The sequence below is a fragment of the Ciconia boyciana genome, chromosome 9, assembly GCF_034638445.1.
Source record: "Ciconia boyciana chromosome 9, ASM3463844v1, whole genome shotgun sequence".
In the NCBI taxonomy this organism is placed as follows: domain Eukaryota; kingdom Metazoa; phylum Chordata; class Aves; order Ciconiiformes; family Ciconiidae; genus Ciconia; species Ciconia boyciana.
Genome location: NC_132942.1, coordinates 24,519,345 through 24,538,074, shown reverse-complemented (window position 1 = coordinate 24,538,074; position 18,730 = coordinate 24,519,345). Strand labels below are relative to the sequence as shown.

At 51.1% G+C, this 18,730-nt stretch overlaps 1 protein-coding gene across 1 annotated transcript in view; it reads right to left on the bottom strand.

Annotated features, from left to right (window-relative positions):
- Positions 1-18,730, bottom strand: part of HYDIN (HYDIN axonemal central pair apparatus protein) — a 162,708-nt gene that overhangs the window by 19,794 nt on the left and 124,184 nt on the right. Inside the window, exons 40-63 of the mRNA XM_072872234.1 lie at positions 18,533-18,703; positions 17,719-17,892; positions 16,342-16,550; positions 15,725-15,877; positions 15,240-15,423; positions 14,614-14,755; positions 13,206-13,371; positions 11,799-12,443; positions 11,093-11,305; positions 10,467-10,669; positions 10,104-10,286; positions 9,736-9,855; positions 8,216-8,375; positions 7,938-8,110; positions 7,270-7,468; positions 6,216-6,315; positions 5,574-5,673; positions 4,902-5,070; positions 4,379-4,617; positions 3,958-4,072; positions 3,099-3,303; positions 2,500-2,735; positions 1,721-1,872; positions 548-740 (exon numbers count right to left, since the gene is read on the bottom strand). Of these exons, the coding sequence (XP_072728335.1) occupies positions 548-740; positions 1,721-1,872; positions 2,500-2,735; positions 3,099-3,303; positions 3,958-4,072; positions 4,379-4,617; positions 4,902-5,070; positions 5,574-5,673; positions 6,216-6,315; positions 7,270-7,468; positions 7,938-8,110; positions 8,216-8,375; positions 9,736-9,855; positions 10,104-10,286; positions 10,467-10,669; positions 11,093-11,305; positions 11,799-12,443; positions 13,206-13,371; positions 14,614-14,755; positions 15,240-15,423; positions 15,725-15,877; positions 16,342-16,550; positions 17,719-17,892; positions 18,533-18,703 (4,604 nt within the window). The remainder of the gene's footprint in view (positions 1-547; positions 741-1,720; positions 1,873-2,499; positions 2,736-3,098; positions 3,304-3,957; positions 4,073-4,378; positions 4,618-4,901; positions 5,071-5,573; positions 5,674-6,215; positions 6,316-7,269; positions 7,469-7,937; positions 8,111-8,215; positions 8,376-9,735; positions 9,856-10,103; positions 10,287-10,466; positions 10,670-11,092; positions 11,306-11,798; positions 12,444-13,205; positions 13,372-14,613; positions 14,756-15,239; positions 15,424-15,724; positions 15,878-16,341; positions 16,551-17,718; positions 17,893-18,532; positions 18,704-18,730) is intronic.

The following is an 18,730-nucleotide window of genomic DNA, read 5'->3' as shown; positions in this document are numbered from 1 at the left end:
ACCAAAGCATGAGAAGAGAGATGGGGAAAAATACCCCATCGACTTTCTTGTGTTGTGTTGAACTGAAAAGGATAGACTGCTCAGAAATTCACATTTCCAAGAACACCACCATTCCTGGAAAGTAGAAGTCAGTCATTTGCTTAAAAAGAGTCTCTGAGACCCATTCCCATGCAGTTCACTGAGGCACAGAGTGGAAAGGGTAACTGGCATAAAACCCAAGGGTAGGTCAAGACTAGCAAAGACAGCAGCAGTGGTTGCAAAGGAGACGGAGACAAAGGTGAAGGGCTGATGGAACTTTCCTAGAGGGATCTGTCTGAGAAATGAGACTCCTCCCACTGGTTTGCCAAAGCATCTTCCAGAAAGTCAGAGAGGGTTATTCTCCTGCGACGGAGTGGCTCTGAGCACAAGGAAAGGGTTTCGTTTGGTGTTCAATTGCGTGCATAGAGTAGCAGTGCGTCTGTGCATCTCTACCATGTTTTCTGGCACCTTTCCTCCATGACACAAGGAATTGTTCCCAGACCAGAGCATTCCCTGAGCGGGTCCTCACCTGGACAGGTACGATGCCACCATTATGAAGGACCAGAGGGAGTTTTTCTGAATCACCCAGCAACAGCTTCTTGAAGAGGAGCAGAGGGTTTCCTCTCTTATTCTGAAGGACTGGGTGCAGGACTGTCACCTGAGGCAGATTCCCATCTCCACTGATATCGAAGGTCAGGCTTTGTGCTTTAATTGCTGCAGGGCTGCAGGAGAGGCAGAGGAGAAATCATTACAGCTGGTACTAACCCATTTCCCACTTGCCAAGCAATGAAGTGAGTGCCACCTGCTGCATTTTTCCCTGGCTGGTGTTCCTGTACCCCACGATACAGCTCGCCCTCACCCCTTCTCTTCCCAGACCAATCAGGGCCATTCACAAGAGGAATCTGCTCTGAAGAGCCAGAGCCTTCCAGAATAACAATTAAAACTCATTTCACTTAATCAAATCATGCAGTACAGCAGGTAAATAATGAGGCAACAGATGAGACATGGCAAATTCACTGGCTGCAGTGATGTGAGACATATGCAAAAAGCACAAGCACAGCATGAAAATAAAAACAAGAAGGGAAAAGTAAATAAATAACACTGTCAGTAAAGATTATTTCCAAGGACACTAAACCAGGAGTTGCTTATTAGGGCAGAAAGCTGACTTATCTTGTCCCAGTTCAGCAACTAAAGGGTTGGGGAAGAGCAGGTCATAGCCCCTGTACAAACACAGGTCCCAGGACAGAGGCACGGGGCTCCTCTTTCATAAGAGGTCCAATCACTCCTTAACATAAAATATCTTAATATACCCCAGGTAATCATATAGGATCATCTCATTTTAACATAAACAAGGAGGAAATAATGCATGCTGACTTGCTAGCACAGAAACCTCTTCATCTAACCCTCTGTCCTTGGAAAGCCCCAGCTCAGCTGTTGCACATCTCCATTTCGTTCTGACTCAGTAAATTCCATTTGGCTACCTAATGTTGCACTGTCTTCATAGTCACTCATATAGGCTAAACTATGACCCTTATTTTTCTGCTCTGCTATATCTAGTAGTTACTGCCTCCTGTATTATCTAATGCTAAGTACTCTACCTAAGGCTACTGAAAGCATTAGGGTTAACAAGACGTCTAAGTCCTCCCAGAGCTATCAGCTATCAGAAAGGTCCCCCCTGCCAAGATTTCACAGGGTGAGTTACCTTCCCTGGACATCAAGGGAAGCCTCAAAAGTGCACTGGTAGTTCTGCATTGTTTGTGGAGTGAAGGTCACTGTAGCAAAGGCGTGGGAGTGGCTGGGCACGCACATCCGAACGGGATCCACCTCGAAAATGTCGCTAACGCGGCTGTTAAGCTTGGAGGAACCCAGAAAGCAGTGTTAGGAAGAAACATCCTTCAACGTGATGCAGTCTTATTCATATTTGCATCATGGGGAACAGCCCCAGGCAGCATGTCTTTCTTCCTGCTTCCCTGGACAGGCTCTTTCCATCTCAGGGGTGACTCCAAAGTGGTGCTGACCTTGCACAGGGAGCTGCCATAAAGCCCAGGAGTGCAAAAGCTTGCTTTGAGCACTGGGCAGCCACCCCAGCATACATGGGAGGCGAGGACTCCAGGGAAAATTCTGCAAGTAACCTAGAACTGGCCTTTGAAGAGAAGGAAAAGACCAGGGAGCCTGAGGAAATGGTCTGCTTTGAGCCCTGGCACATCAGTCCAGTAAAAGTCCCCCCTCTGAGTGTGCTTCCAAGAGACGTTCAGAAAAGTTCAGGTCTCCCACCAAAGACCTAGAGGGGTGAGCCAAAATCTTGCCTAAGACATGCTGAATTCAACCCAGCTGTCAGCCCAGCATTGCTGCTCTCCCGTGTAGTTTGACCTGCACTGACCTGGAATAGTCTGGGCAAGAGGAAGCAATGAATCTGGAGAACAAGGCAGGCTATCACACAGCCTTTAAAAGGCAACAGTCACCTTGGCCTCTTGTTCTTACCTTACCAGGGATGGGTTTGATGGAGAGGACCACGTCACAGGGGACTTTGTCCACATTGCGGATCTTGAAGCGAGCTGTGGCCTGATGCCCAACCAGAACATTGGTGAAGATAAACTTGTTCTCATCTGTGATGAACACGCCCCTGTCTTGCACTGTCTGTAGGATCTGGCAGAGGTTGATGTTGCTGCAGATTCGATGCTCCTCAAAGATGGACTCTATGTCGTCAACCACAAATGCTGTGAGCAGACCAGAGGAAGGGCTGAGGATGGAGAAGCCTTCCTGCTGAATTTATTTGGACCCTGTTGGCCTCTCAGAAGGCTTGATAAGCCCTTTCTGCCCAGGCCACTGCAAAACCCAACCTTGGGTGGGAGAGTTGGCTGTGAGGATGGAGCTCAGTCACCCTCAGTCCTCAATACCCAAAGGGTATTGCTTTACTTTTATCCTTCCATGCATCCCTCCCAGCCTCTCGCCACTAGCAGACTTCAAAAAGGACTGGAACCTCTCTATCTAAGGTGTAAGGGTGCCTCTCTATCTAAGCAGTAAGTTTAGGTGCTGATCAGCAGCAGATCTGGCCATGGGAACCTCTGGCTGGGGCATACCTGGGAGGCAGGACTCAGCAAACAGGGTATAGGGGATGCCAAGGGGATTGTCCTTGGGGTCTCTGTCACTGATATCAATGGACAGGTGCTCCTTGCACGTCCCCAGTGGCTCTGCGTAGCAATCCACCATGATCATCTGCTGGCCCCCAGGAGGGATGGAGCCGAAGCCAGGGTACACCGTGAACATGCCTACAGTGAAGCGAGCCTGCAGAAAGAGTCCCAGGAGAGGCTGATGTCTAACAGCCTTACCTTGAGCATCCCCAGCAAGGAGTATGCCACTCCTTGTCCTCCAGCTGGGCCCAAGCCCCCAGTCCCAGGGCAGGGAGGGATGACTCCATGGCCCAAAGGCAGCCCCAGGATGAAATGAACAAGCCAGGAGGAGCTGCAATACTGTCCTGAGTGGCACAGAGAAAGGAGTTTGGGTGTAAAGGGTGAAGGTGGTAGCTGGGATCCTTCAACCTCCAGGGGTAAAACAGGAGAGCAGAAACAACTGTGAGAAATGATGGGAGAGAAGAGAGGGGACTGGGAAGAAGAAAAAGCAAGGTCATCTGATATCTATTGACTGGGAGTTCAAACAGGGACATTCTGCATCTGTGGTATTCACAGACCTATTTTGGCTAGCAGCTACCAAACACAGGACGTGCTCCCCTCTCTTGACCCCACAACCCCAGGTCTGAGCCAGAGCATGGGACTGTCAGTGGGACTGAGCAGCTCCTGCCTCTGCTTGTGGCTGGGAGATGATGGACTTCCATCATGCAGACCATATCCCATCCTGTGGTGATGAGCCCCCAGCCTGGGCACAGCGGCATCCTCCCACACCACCTGCAGCGGCACGTGTTGGGGAGCAGGAGCCACCCACCTGCATGAAGGGGTTTGCATCCTTTTGCAGCGAGTGCTTGCTTTGCTTGACTGAGGGAGTCATTTTGCTTAAGTTTTCACTCTCATGGGAGTGGGCAGATTTCATTTGATGTGCACTGAGAGGAGAAAGCAGAAAACATCCATCATGCTGAGCTCCCCCTGCCTTTCTCTGAGGCCAAAGCTGGCCTTCCTCTCCATGGAGGAAAGCCTTCCTGCTCCTGGATGGCTGCCTGCAGCACCTATTGCTGCGGCTTATGGATAGATTAGCTATATCACCAGCTTCGTCCTACGCATGGGGATACTGAGGCATTTTTCTGCTCCCTGTTCACAAGCCAGTGACGCAAACAGACAATAACCTGTCACACACCAGCCATGCTGAGGTGCCTCCTCAGGCAGAAAGGGTGGTGCTGGTCTTCTCTCACCTTTTCCCTCGCAATACAGGTGCATCCTGGTCTGCTCGGTAGATGAGGAATTTAAAGTCAAGGATGCCTTCATTCTCTAGCATGAAGGTGCAGGTTTTCCTAGTGCCGTTCATCATGGCACCAAAGTTGATGAGCGAGGCAGGGTAAATGCTGTACTTGCTGAACACAGCTTTTGCTGACACCCTCACTGGGATGATGGCGATGGTCTCGCCTCCTTCACAGATGCTGGGCTCAATCACCTGCAATTGGAGGAGGGGTTGGTAAATATAGCAAAGAGGCCAGCCTCTATCTCTATCCCCTGACCCCATCCCAGGTCCCCATCAGCTCACCCTCCCTGTTTAAACGCCTCCTGCAGAGCCAGATTTTCAGCTCCACTTAGGAAGCAACACAAATGGTTTCTGAAAGACTTTGTTGTATATGTATAACAGAGGATTCCCCAGCTAAAGCCTTCCTTCCAGAAGACATGACCTGCTCATGCTCCCGAGACATAGTGTGCTAACAATGCCTGGCCCAGGCAGCACACCTGGCAGTGCAGGATGGGTTTGTACTCAATATTCATTTCCATCTTGGGGTGGAAGAGCAGCTGGACCTGCACAGGGCGCTCGGAGACAGTCAGCACGCCCTTCTGCGGCTGGATAGTGAAGTGGGATGCCAAGTCGGGTATGTTGGTATCTGCGCTTTCCAGCTTGAAACTGGGGAGGAAGGGAAGGAATGAAGACGTCTGCAGTTAAAAGTACAGGTGCCACCAGCACAGCCAGGACTTTGCATAGGACCATAAAAAAAAAAATAAAAGGGAAAGAGTCCAGCTCTGCTTGGGGAATCCCAGATCTTGACACAGAGTGCAGACAATCACAAGTGTTGCAAGCTAACCTTGACACCGAATTTTTTCATTCCCTCCTTTAAAGAGTCTCATAAAGAGAAATGAGCTGACCCTCAAAGAAAGAAAATGAATCTCAGCAGTGAGCGGCTTAAATTTCAGGGTCCCTCCTTCTGGTTCCTGCTGAGCTGTGAAGAACTGCTAGTGTGTGGCTGGATTCTCTATTAAAATATTTGAGATTAGAGAGCCCAGGTTTTGTATTTATCCAGACCATGAGGTAGCCAGCATGGGAACAGGTTCTAGCCATGGACAGAAGGAGAATGCAGGCCTGGGCAAATGGTGGCACCATGCATTCACAGACCAGGCAGCTGGACCCACCTGTACATAGTCTCGTACTTCCCTTTGTTCTTCAGAGTCAGCACTTGCTTCGCGTCATCCAGGACCTTAAGGATTCCAAAATCCACACTGCCATCTGTACCTGCAGAAAACCCGCAGAGCGAGGTAAGAAATGGTGAATATTTGTGAGCTGCTGCAGACTACGCCAAGTGACAAGATACATATTTGGAGTTCTCAGGAGGCACAAAACCCTTCTCAGCAAGTTTCCGTTCTTGGAAGTTTTCTCTAGCTACTTTGCTGACCTTTCTCTTCTTACTCAGACAATATCTGCAGGGTTTAGCAGTTAAGGAGCTCGGTTTCCATCTCCTTGCTTCCAAGCACAGATCCAACAACTTTATGTACCGTACCGAGCCTTCAGGAGTTGCCAACTGCTCGTTCACCTCACTGTTGTTTCAAAGCCCCCAAATCAATCTGCACATGAAGTTGCACACTTCAAAGTTCAGAGGTGAGAGACTCAAGGCTGTCTGTGCCCTGACAGTGCTTCACGCAGTTTGCAGAATACATGCTTTATGTATCCGTGCCATGCTTGCATGCTATCCTGTCCCCTCCCAAGTGCTTTGGTTGCACACCTGCCAAGGCAATGCAATGCACCTGGACTACTTTGTTTTGGGGGCATCCACTGACCTTTAGAAATGCTGATGCTCAGAGCAACATCATAGGCCTCTGCAAGGATTTGGATATTTTCAATCTGAACAATCCCCAGGACGTTTTCTGCGTCTGAAACCTGAGGCAGCAAGAAACAAACACTGCTTAGACCATTCTTCTAAATTCTTCTGGTAGACAGCATGAGTCCTTGTCTCTGCCAGCTGCCTCCACTATGGCCTCCCCTGCTTGACAAGCATTTGTGGACTCCCAAGCTTTCCTAACCTGTTCATCTCATGGGCTGACCCAGCGGGATTCTGCTGCAGTGAGAAACCCTGTCAGCCCAACTCTGCACTCCTACAGGAGGGAACACTGCTGCTAAAGTACCCTGGGAGGCACAGTCATGTAAAAACAACCACAAGAAGTGTGAGGTGTCCCAGACCAGGTGGCATGGACAATCAACCCTCACCTCTTCAGTCACCCAGCATCCTCACTGAAATACAGCCTCTAAACCACGGGGAACAAAATCCCAGGGCGAGAGTTTGTTGCTTGACGTTAAGAGCCCCAGACAGACTCTAGGATGGGTGCAGGGAACACGCTGAAGTCTGGACAACCAAACAACGGCATTCAACCATGCACAGCAGCAAGGTGGTTGTAATATGGGCTCAGGATGCAGCCTCATAACCCAGGTGTAAGCCTCGCAGAAGCAGCAGCTGGTTATCTGAGGTGACGTGGATGCTCAGGGATGTACCATGTATTCTGTCGAACCCAGTCTGAGGAAGCAGAAGTTGGGGTCATAGCACCCTTATGTCCGTCAGGCACATCTCTTCCTGACTCCACAATGTACTTGCCTGATGAAGCTCAGCTACAAGAGCACCCTAGCAGTCACTAAGTTTCCAAACCATTATCCTTCAGTGAGAGTCCCTTGCTGCTAAGGGCCTGCCCCCCACCAGCAATGCGGATAGAAAGTAATCTCATGAAGGCTCATCCTTTTGCCCTCTTTGCAGGGTATCCTTTCAAGCACAGACTTCATCCCTAGGAGCACAGGGCTGATGACTCTGCCCTGCTCTGCCAGGGATGGGACAGTCCCCCTCACCTCTAGTCGGATCATCTTCTTAATGCTTAGAGCCTTTGTGGCCTTGAAATATAGATGCACACCAAACTCCGTGCGGGGACCAACGATGCCCTCAACTTGTGACACGGAGAAGTCCTCGCCAAGGTTTTCCAGCCCACTGAGCCGCCAGGCCATGGGCAGTGGGGTGCTGTTTCGCAGGACCAGGGTCTTGCTGTCCCTCCTGTAGAGACAGGAAGACACTCAGCACTGGTTGCTCGACAGTCATGCTAGCCTTGCAACTGAATGCAACTTGGAGCAGCCCTATCCATGCATATGAAACCATAGTTAAATGTTTTCTCTATGTCACAAGTCTAAGAGGTGAGGTCCTTGGGGGAGAGCTTGGTGTTAGAAGTGTATCCAACAGAAGGGAGATAAAGAGGAGCAACTGGACTGCTTTCTGAACCAGCAGATAAGATACAAATGTGTCGAGATGCTCATCGCACAGCATTGCTGGGGGGCTATGGAGCTCATGGCTGTTACAAGATATTTAAGCCAGTGAGGAATGGTGAGCAAGAGACCGGGAATTGCTGGGAGAAAGAGGGATGCTAGCCCAGCCTTCAATCTGAGTGGTCACACAGCTAGCAAGAGAAGCTGAAGGGGAACTTGCTGAGAGCTCTTGTCCCTGGCAGAGTGGCTGTGGGATGACTGACCTGTGCAGAAGCAGCTTGTCGAAATGCACCTGTTTGGGGCTGACCCCCAGCTCCACCTGCACCCCCTGGCAGCACAGGTGGAACACCACTGGCTCTGGGTTCTCCTGAATGCAGCAGATGAGGTTGTCTTCCACGAGACCAGCTGAAGTGGGGTACGCCCAAATGCTCAGCTCCTAGTGCCGTCCCCGCAAAAAGAAATACAGAAGAGCATTCAGTGAGCAGGAGGAACAGCTTCTGGGCACTTCTACCGGTGCCTGCCCTACCTGCCTGTCCCCTACCTGCTTCTCGTTAGGTTTCAGGCTCATGCTGGGAGGGTCTAAAAGGAACGTGTCCGCTTTGAGATCGTGCTCAAAGAAGAAATGCACCTCTGCTTCCAAGGGGGTGACATTGAGGATGGTTATCTTCTCGCAGTTGCTGGGATAGTGCAGTGCCTTGTACCTGCCCACAAAAGGGGAAAAGGCTGCAGAGGAGACCCGGGGACCATCATCTTTACCACATATCGAGGAAAGCACTGTGCCCTGGCAGCAGGAGGCTGCACTGGAACACCATGGTCTAACAAGCAGGCTAAGAAAAAGGATCACTTTCAGGGGCATGCTGCATGGGATGTGTATTCATCCTTGCATTACTTTGATGTCTGCCCCTATACCTGGTGCCTCCATCCCAGAAGCGTGACGATGCACAGACCACTTAAATAAAGACCGTTTTACAAAATATAAATTCAAAGGCACCTGGAAAAATAAAAGTATGCCAGGCACATGGGTTCTTTTCCCTTCTTTGATGGGTTTCCTTCCCTGCAGGGTATATAAAGAAATGCTTCTGAAAAGAGTTTTAAAAATAGTTTAGCTTATCTCTTTCAAAAAAGTCATGAGATTGCCTTGTATTTCATGGGTTAGCTCCAAGTCTCAGGGAAGGAAATAGAAAGGATTAATTCCCAAGAGGAATGCTAAATTTAACAAATGTCCCTTCTCTCAGGTGTGGAACAGAATTTGGAGTTAAAGGGTTAAAAAGGCAAACAGAAACCTGAGACCATTCATCAGCCTGGCTAAAGTTCCTCTTTTGTTTTTTAAACTGTTTTGATTTAATTTTCTTGGGTTGTCAAAATACCACTAGCTCTCCAGAGCTCCCACTAAGACAAGAACTTAATTTCTAATATTAAAAAAAAAAAAAAAGGCAATGTTAAAAATAGAAATATGCCAGCAGCTACAATGACAACTTTTTCAGGCAGACTTTACCCAGCAGTGAGGATCAGAAAAATGTAAATCCCATTTTTATTCCTCTGCAGGTTCCCCCCCAACACACACACTGGCAGATCAAATCATAAAGTCTTACTAATATTACAGATTAATGAATGGTTTACAAAACCATCAGGACAATAATTGCGCGTTCAGTCTACCCATAGAACTCAAAGCACTTTAAAAAAGCACCATAAAGTTCATTTTATAGGTGGTGAAGCTCAGATGTGGAAGGGGGACACAAGTTGCCCCAAGTCACCTTCAAGCTGGAAGCAGCAATGTGGCTCTGGCCACCAAGGCACCCATCGGGTAGGAAGATTATCTCTATCTCTCCCCAGCTCCTCCAAGACTCACGTGCCTGTTATCTGCTCAAGTTCACAGATCCATGGCCCTTCAACCCCGTCTATCTCCAAGGTCTCTGCCTAAGCCTGCCCTGAATTGTGCCACTGGGACAGCATGTCTCCAAGCATATCCATGAAAGCACAAGGCCCTGGAGATCCCATCCCAACATCTCACTCTGAGCAGGGAGCACATGAGGATGCTCACTCGGGCTGGGGAGCACGTACCAGTCTCTTGACTTCCCGCACAGCAGTGGTCCAAAGTGGAATACACCCGTGTTCATGACATACTGCTTGAAGATGATGTCATCATCCGCCTTGCTCTTCCTCCAGTGACGAAACACCAGCCTGGGGAGAAAAAACAGGGAATGAGGAGCTGTGAGATGGTCTAAGTAGAAAACCTGGTCAGAAAGCCATAATCCTTACTGGTGGATGAAGTACCAGTACTGGTTCCCAGCTCCAAGCATGGGAAAAGATGCTGGGCTGCTCAGGCAGCACACTCTGCCCAAGCCAGAAGGTCACAGGGGTACAAGGGGCAGCCCTGGCTCTGAGTTTAGGGGAAGGCAGTGTGGGAGGCTCCCATGGGCCAGCCTTACCGTGGGTCCTGGCTGATGGTGGGATACAGGCAGGTGCCCCTGCAGTGCAGCTGGTACAGACGGTTTGTCCCCAGGACCTCAAAATGCAGTGTCTGATCAAACTGGCCCAACACTGTGGAGCTAAAGTGAACCTTCAGTTCCACCTCGCCACGGGCACGCACTATCCACCGGCAGCTGCTCAGCCTGGCAATTAAAGAGGAGGCTTCAGACATCGCTAACGAGCAAACGTGACAAGGAGGAGGCCCATGGACTCGCCATCCCATGGAGGCACCAGCAGAAAGGCCCTGCAGAGCTGGGGATGATGGACCTCGTTTGGCAAGATGGCCATGAAGCAGAGGGATCATGTCCTCCCTCACAGCTCACCTGACGGATCTCCCTGGGGACGGGACCATGTCCGCACCACTTTGGTCCACCTTGGGGGAACGTGTGGGTCCTCCTGTGCCCAGCACCTGGAGACCTCTCCTGCCCCGGCTAGAGCTCCGCTTCTCCCTCGCAGCCTCCCGGCTGCCTGCGGCTTTCTCCTTCCTCGACTGGCCCCTGGTTGGGGTGACCTGCTGCTCTGACATCTTCGCACCAAGGGGAGAGAGAAAAGGGAGAGAGAGGTGAGCCCTGCCCTGAGACATCCCCATCCTGGAAAGGAAGCTGCGCATCTGTTAACAAACAGGAGAGAGAATAAATAAGTAACCAGCACCTACTGGTTTCATGTCTGCCCAGGGACTTGGTCTTCCTTACTGGACTTTGTTTTGCCTATGACACCTCTCCTCACCCAGGACCCTCTCTTCAAGGGAAGTTAAGGGTTTAGGTGATTTTTTTTTCTCTTGCCTTACAGAACTGCCCTATGTCTCAAGCAGAGCTGTCTCTTTTGGACAGACAAAAGAGATGCCTGCAGACACAGGACCCCATCATGTCTTCACTGCCCTTCCCAGTGACTCTTCTCCATCCCCCCCCTCCCATCATGCCTCCATCCAGCCTGGCCCCTGCCCTGGCACCTTCACTGTGGGCATGATGGGGGCATCCACGAGACTTTCGGTATTCTTCTTTTCATCTTCCACAGTGGCACCTTCTGGCACAACAAAGACGAAGTGCTTGAGGGCTTCTCCTGCTGCAGGGGCCATTCGCTTCTCTGGGTAGCGGATCACAGAGTAAAAAGCAGTAGGGGGAATGGGAGGCCCTGAGGGACCCAGTCCCAGGTCATCCAGGATCTAAAGCATAAGAGAAAACCTTGTTTATACTCCCGTCACCTTCATCCTCATACTCCTTCCTTAAAGGCACTGAGCTTTTGGCAATGTTTTTTTGTTTTTATATGGAATACAATGCTTTTTTATGCCCAGTGGGGTGGGCAGGCTCCAGAGCAGTGTCAGGACCTACAACTGGGACCTAGAGAGAAACCTCTCTCTTGAGTGACTCAGCTGAAGGAAACAATGACCATGAGCTGCCCTGCCCTGGGACCATCTTTAATGATTTCCAGACTGGGAAACTCTCTGAACAGACAGGATGCTTGAACAGAGAGCACTCCCTCTTTCCACCCATCTGAGGGATACTGAGAACTTCCCCAGCCATGTGGCTGCTGCAGAGCCATTGTGGAACATCATCAGTGGCCTGGACAAGGCTCTGTGCCGTTGTCACCTGGCGGGACACAATGCACCCCGGCCCAGACCATGGCAGGCTCAGCATCTGAGCCCCACAGGGCTTTACCTGCTCCACTGCTGGCAGCTTGCTGCTTTCCAGGATCTTCCTAGTCACATCTTCTGAGCTCAGTACCTGGATGTCCAAGCAGGGCACCCCGACATCCTGGCCTCTGACTGACCCTTCTGCACCTTCCCCTTCCAGCTGAGATAACTTGGAGTCTTCAAGAGCCTTCAGTTTTTCCAGCCACTCCTTCTCCAGGCGCTCCTTCTCCAGCCTCTCCTGACGCTCCTTCTCTTTGTCCTTCCGGCTCCTGCGGCTCGATAAATGCTGGCACTGGTCCTCTGCTTGGTGCCGAACCTCCTCTTGGTTCAGAGGGGACAGCAGGATACCCTGAACCCTGTCCCAGGATGACAAAATATGCATGACATCCTTCTGCAATGACTCATAGATCTTAAACCTCAAGGCCAAGTTCTTCTCACTGTCACTCTGGGTCTCGTTTTTCGTTTCCCCGTTTTCTGGGTCTGCGGGTTGCACAACCACTGCCGGGCTGGCATTCGTCAGGGGAACCTTGCTCTGCTTTTTCTTATCTTCCTTGTCGCCTGCAACAGAGTCTGGGTGCTCCTTTACAGATCCTTTCTTGTCTACCCCCTCGGTGACATCCAACCGGTTGCTGGTGGATGCATTGGTGTTGCTGGTGGATGTGTTCATGTTCTGGGCAGGAGGAGCAGGAAAAAGCAGTGAGCATTTCAAAGCACTGACTCAGATGCTGTAGGACAGTGATGATCTTTGCAATAGCACCACAAGCCTCATCTGAGACCTGTGCTAGGTGCTGTACAAATCCCAATTCAGAATGCAGCTGGTACCCAGTTTAGCTCAACTGAAACCAAACTCCCTGGTGCCACACTGACAAGGAATCATGCAAACCAGCTGAGAAACAGAACAGCTTCCCAAACCAAACAGGGAACTTAAGACACCTCCTTACTCCTGTGCAGTCCTCTGGGCTTGTTTCTGGTGTGCTGAGCATCCCTGTGGCTGGCTGACTCTTTGGGAAGTCTGGATGCTAATGAATACCTAAGACCTGGTGGTATCCTCTGCCAGACATGTAGGAAAAGACACCACAGCCCAGACAGATCATGGCTCAGAGGTGTAAGTCACATGCAGAGTGGGGAGAAATGCTGGATTAAAACTATCTAGGGCTTCACAGTGAATGCATGGAGTTACATGAAGCCATGACCCAAAGGCAGTATGATCCTAGAAGAGCAGCACTCCTACAAACCCATGGGAAAACACCCCTGGTGAAGCAGCAGCATGATCCAACACCAGCTGTTGTTTCCCAGCACAGCCCCATGTGTTACTCATGGCCAAGTACTCATCCCCAGCACAGTGTGTGGCTGCTGGCTTCTTGGGGAACAGCACAACTCAGCGGGAAGGTCCCCAGGGCTTTTACTCATCTCTGTAAACACAACCACCCACCTGCCTGACTCCAGGCTGGCTTTTCTTCCCCGAAGCATAATCTTTGTCTTTTCCAAGCTCTCTCTTCCCCCGCTTAGACTTCTTCTTCAGCTCTTCTTCCTCCTTCAAGCGTTCTAGCTCCCGCCGGTGCTTTTCCTCAAGCTCTTGAGCCAGCTGCTCCATTTCCCTTCAGCAAGCCAAACAGAAAACATCCCTGAGAGTCACCACCACAAATCTGGGCTCACTGCAATCCCAGCTGGTCCTGCACTTCAGTCATTGATGCTGAAAGCCAGGTAGAACCATTAGACCATCTCCATGGACTTCCCTCAACCTGAGGAGGCTAAGAACATCCAAACTGAGGAAAGGTGGGAGGGGACCTCCAGGACCAGGCATACCTAGGCTTTGCTGTCATAAGGTCTAAATTGTACTGCTTCTCCAATAAGGTCCACCTGGACACCTCCAGCACACTGCCAAAGACTGATCCACCATCTCTCCGCACTGATGCCTGAAGCCCTCTCTTGATTTCCCAGTGTAACTCAGCTCACAAATCCCTGCACCAGTACTTGGCTTATCCAAGCCCCCCTCCTCCCTGGGCACAGCCTGCTCCTTAGTGAGAATAACCATATCAATCAGAAAGCAAAGGCTGCAGTAACTCCCCTCCTGCAAAACAGGCTCTGAACAACCAGGTTTCCTGCTGGAACCCAGTTGTGAACCATGGGAAATTTGTCTTGGAAATCATGATTTGAAGCAGCCCTAGTGATCTCCTCCCAGGGAAACAAACTTCAGCTGGGGCCGAAAGAAGTGCTGAAACACACGCTCACTTTAAGCAGGTCCATCCCCCCCCGTTTCAGGCAGGGATTAATACAGACTTACAATTATCCTATGCATCTTTCTGAACACAGCTGCTTTGCTGGATCAGAGCTTCTCCGAGGCTCACCTGCTGCTGCAGCTGAAGGTGAGCCTAAGAGACACCAGCTTTTATGGCTGGGGTCACTCAGTAAGGACAACTCTGGGAGATCAGCATTGCAAGGACTTCACGTACAGCAAGACTGGTATCTAAACCAAGCCAGCATAGCTGCACCTCACACCAACCCACACCGCAACCCCTCTGGTTTGGTGAAGAAGGGAGATGAAGCAAATGAGAAACAAAATAATTAAGTTACAGACACTGATGTGCCACTGCCACTTATGTGTGGCACATAAGTGCAGTGGCAAGGCAAGCACAGAGTCCAGCTCCCTGCACCTCACCAGAGGAAGGTTCTTCCTCTGTTGGGAACCAGGGAGGTGGAACTGGCCATCCTTGTGCTGCTTGTAATAGACACTTTTGGCCTGTGCTCTGTAACCCCTCTGAGCTCAACCAAGGTCTCCGGAGCAGGCAAACCCTTCAGGGACACTGTCCTGGGGAACTACCCATGGAAGGCTTACAGACCTCTTCTTCCTCTCACGCTGGACTTGTCGTATATCGTTATTAAACTGAGCTTTCTGCTCCTCAGTGAGGGCATCATACTCTTCCTCATCCATCTCCCAGAGACGTGCTTTCTCCCTTCTGGCAGCTTCTTCCTGCTCCCGTCCTTCAGCACAGACCAGAGGAGAAACCATTAGTGACTGCAAACAGGGCTTGCTGTTCTGGGTGAGTTGTGAGGCTTCACAACTCTGCCCTGACTCAGCTTGTCATCCTGCCAGGAGATACTGGGGAGCCCATATCCCTGCTCCAAAATTCAGATAATCCCCTGAACTCAGCGGTCAGCGAGTTCCCGTGCTTTGCCTGGCTCATGTGCACCAGCCTTGTCGACAGCTGGCTGGTGGCTAGTTATTGAGCCACAACAGCTTGCACTTGTGCCCAAGCTTTAATGTTGGAGACAAAGGTAAGTCTTACAGCCTCAGCTCTGCTGTATTTTAAGCAACCGTGAGCTGAGTGCTGGCTACACTGAGGCAGAAGGTGGAAGGATTAATAAAATCACTTCTTACAAGCTCTGCTGGTAACCCAGATACACACAGATAAGGTTGAGGGCTTGGGAGAGAAGATTTGAGAGGTATGGAGATGAAGAGTCTTACCTTCCTGCTCTTTCGCAGCTGTCTCCCTGGCTTTCAAAGAAGCATAATCCTGGAACAGGTTCACAAAATAGATGTAAGGCCGATTTCTGACAGCTTTGAGCAGGCAGAGGAGAGCAGATGCCATGTTGTGTGCGAAGAGGGTCTCCAGGCCATCAAACACCACTCCCTGGTAGCAGTCACTCAACTGCGAATAAAGTTGAAAAGGAAGATGAAGTCAGCTGTTGCACACATTGGACTCTCAGCTAGTCAGTAAACCCAAGTGTTAAAGGACACCAGGCATCGTTGTTCCAAGTGCAGCAACTCAGACAAGGTCTGATCTTTCCCTGCACTCTGCCAACTTATGGCATGTGCAGCTTCACCCAGGGATCCCTGCACGCAGCCCAGGACTCCTCCAACAGCAGATACAGACCTCCTTCTCTCCAAATTGTACCTTGCTGCCTGTCTCTCTGTAGCAGGAACATATCATTTGCCCCCACCACACGTACCTGCAGCCTTTCAGAGAGGATGGCCACCAGCAAGTCCTCAGGCAGCACGCAGCTCATAAAGCCCAGCTCTCCCACTGTGCTGCCACTGATGCTCAGCCATTGCTGCACAGGAACACAGGGAAGCGGAGAGATGAGATGAGAACTGGATGAGCCCTGCAACATTGAGCACCACAAGAAAAATAAAACACTTTGGAAACCCCCAAAGAATTCCAACTGCTGGATTTGGAGCTGGGATCTCTCACTAGGGGGAGACTAGAACAAAACTGCAGGCCAGCAGCTCCAGAGGACAACCCTGGAGGGCACATCCCTTGGCCAGCAGAAACTCAAGCTTGCAAGCCCCCGGCGCAGCATCCTGCAGCTTTGCCCTCTGCCTGCAGCCACGTTAGCCAGGACTGCACTTTGCCAACAAACCCTTAAGACCCAGTACAGTTTTTCTGCCAGAGCACAGGGTTTTGTTCCCACCCTGAGCCATGCCCAGCCTGCCCAGCTAGCTCTCTGCACTATATACCCCCGCACCAGGCTCTGAGTGACACGGAGCCTCCACTGTAAGCAGCCCCTTCACTTCTCAAAGGCAACAGAAAGGTCCCAGGCATTAACCAGTGCAGATCATGCTTCACCTGGGAGCCTGTCAGATCCATTAGATGCTGTTTCTGGGATTGGGATGTGTGGCCATCTGTCTTCCTCTTGCCCGCTGCAGTGCTTGCTCGGCCCCGGGAACTGACGGACTGCAGGCTGACTTTGTCCCCAGAGCTGGTCTGGCTCACGTCTGGGCTGTGCTTGGCCTCGGCACTGAACTGCAGGCTGAGGGAGACATCTGCATTTTGACCTGTGGAGGGGGCAGATGGCTCAGCGGGCTGGTGACAGGCACTGCATGGAGCAAGCAGGCACCTTCCAACCCAATGGGCACAGCCCTGTGCCCTGGTAGGGACACAGCACTCATCCCCCAGCCTGCCAGGCACTAGCAGCACTGCTCTCCAGAAGCAGCTCCTTCCCCGCTTCTCTTATTAGCATGATAAAGCACACCATCTGATACTGGATTTTAAAGCCAGAGAGTTTTTAATGCACAGCCCTGTGCCCCTTGTAACAAATGTGCACACAGGTGACACTGTTGCACAGCAGCTCCCCTATGGATCAAGCCAAGGATTCATTCTCCAGGACCATCATTTCCATGCCTTGCACCCATCCTGCATTCTCACATAGAGACTGTAACATGCAGCCCTGCCCCAGCTGCATCACCCATTTCCACTGGAGCTAAATCCTCTGTGTGGGATAATTCCACCTGGGACCCAGGCCTCTCTTCCCTCCACCAGCTCCCAACCCAATCAGGTTCAAAGCTGAGCAATGCAAAGCTTCCCCCACCAGAGCCAGGGTCTGGCCTCACCCTGCAGAGCTCAGGGCACCAGCTGCCCAATAAAGTTTCCTAAAAGTCGCCAGTCTCGGATGGAGAACAGCACAACATGCATGAGCTGTGTGACCTGACAGCGTGTATAGGAAAATCTCTGGAGAAAAGAGCTCATCTGCAGTGTGTCTCTCATCTGAAACTCCCTGGGGAGGTTATTCTTCCCTTCCTCTCATGCTTGTGAAGCCACACTCAAAGTCAGTCGTCTAGTGCTTAATGAGCCACTTCAGAGGGCTTTTTCCTTGTTAAAGTGGGCAGCAGTTCCACCTGACAGCCATGAGGAGCAAGCTGGATTCAGCTTTGAGGAAATACAAAAAACTCTGAGAAAGATAGAGGTGTGCTACACCGCTCCTAGGAAAGGGAAAATGTGCCGAGAAGCCCAGGGGCAGTAAAAGTGCCCCTTTCTGAGGCCTTAAAATAGAGATTTTTTTTTTTAATAACCAGAGATGCTTTATGAAATGGCTTTGCATTTCTGCACACCGCACCCATGTTCCCTAAGAGACCAAAGGGCTGTCAAACTTCTCTGGAGCAAGCAGAAGTGGATGGTCATGGTGGGTTTCTGAAGTGCTGCTCTGGGTTCAGCATTTCTCCTTACCAGCATCCTCTGTCTCCTTGTGGCTCTGCTCAATGGCAGCCCTGATGCACAGCTCCCGGGCGCGGAGCCCTGCCAAGCTGCTCCTGTCTGAGATGGCTTCTGTCACCACGGTGTCGATGGACAAGCAGGCAGCGCCATAGTATTTGGACAGAGCAACTGCTGCCGATGTCTTGCCTTGAGAGAGAGGAAGACTGCTTGGTGACACTTGCATGTGAGGCAATTTCAGGGAAAGGCTCTGGAAAGCCCCCAGGGGGCTTTCAAAGTCTCAGGGACAGTCAGAAAGCAAAGTGCCACTTTAGAGGAAACCATGAGGGAGGCAGCCTGAGCATGGTTAGAAGCATTGTCCTCTAGAGCCACGTGGATCATCTCCACCTCATGTTCAGCTGAGGACTTCGTCCCTTGTGGTGACCTCAACCCTGGGCCAGGGTTTCAAGCCCTGTCCCACCACCATTCAGACCGTTTGCTAGCCTGTGCTGGTCAGTGCTGCCTCAGGCAACATCTGGGCATGGTCTGGGGGTCAGTATAGGCTAGGGACTGCTCCCACAAGGCAACACGGACACTAGGCAGCGTGGTCTCATGAGACAATGGGGACATAGCCACTCTGTCTGGGGGAATGAGAGCCTAGCTGTATGGACACAAGATGAGCCACACCACTTGCACCAGCTAGGTGAAGGCCTGGGACTGTTTCACCTACCAGCAGAGCTGTGGCTTACCTCACTTTGCTTCAAGTGATCAACCAAGCACCATGGTCCACCAGGATATGTCTCTCCTGCTTTCCCCACCTCCTTGCAGCCAAGGGCTGCAGCTTACATACCTGTCAGGGGTGCCCCGTGGACAATGACGACAATCCCTCTGCGGTTTTGGGCTGCACGTCCTTCTGCAGAGATATCGATGCCAAGGTGGCGGGCAATGGCCTTATAGACAGGGCTGTCGTCCAGTTCTCCTGTGGCCTCTTTGCTGCTGGCGGTGCTTTGCCAATGCTCTGCTGTGCAGAACCAGGTATAAAAGTCAG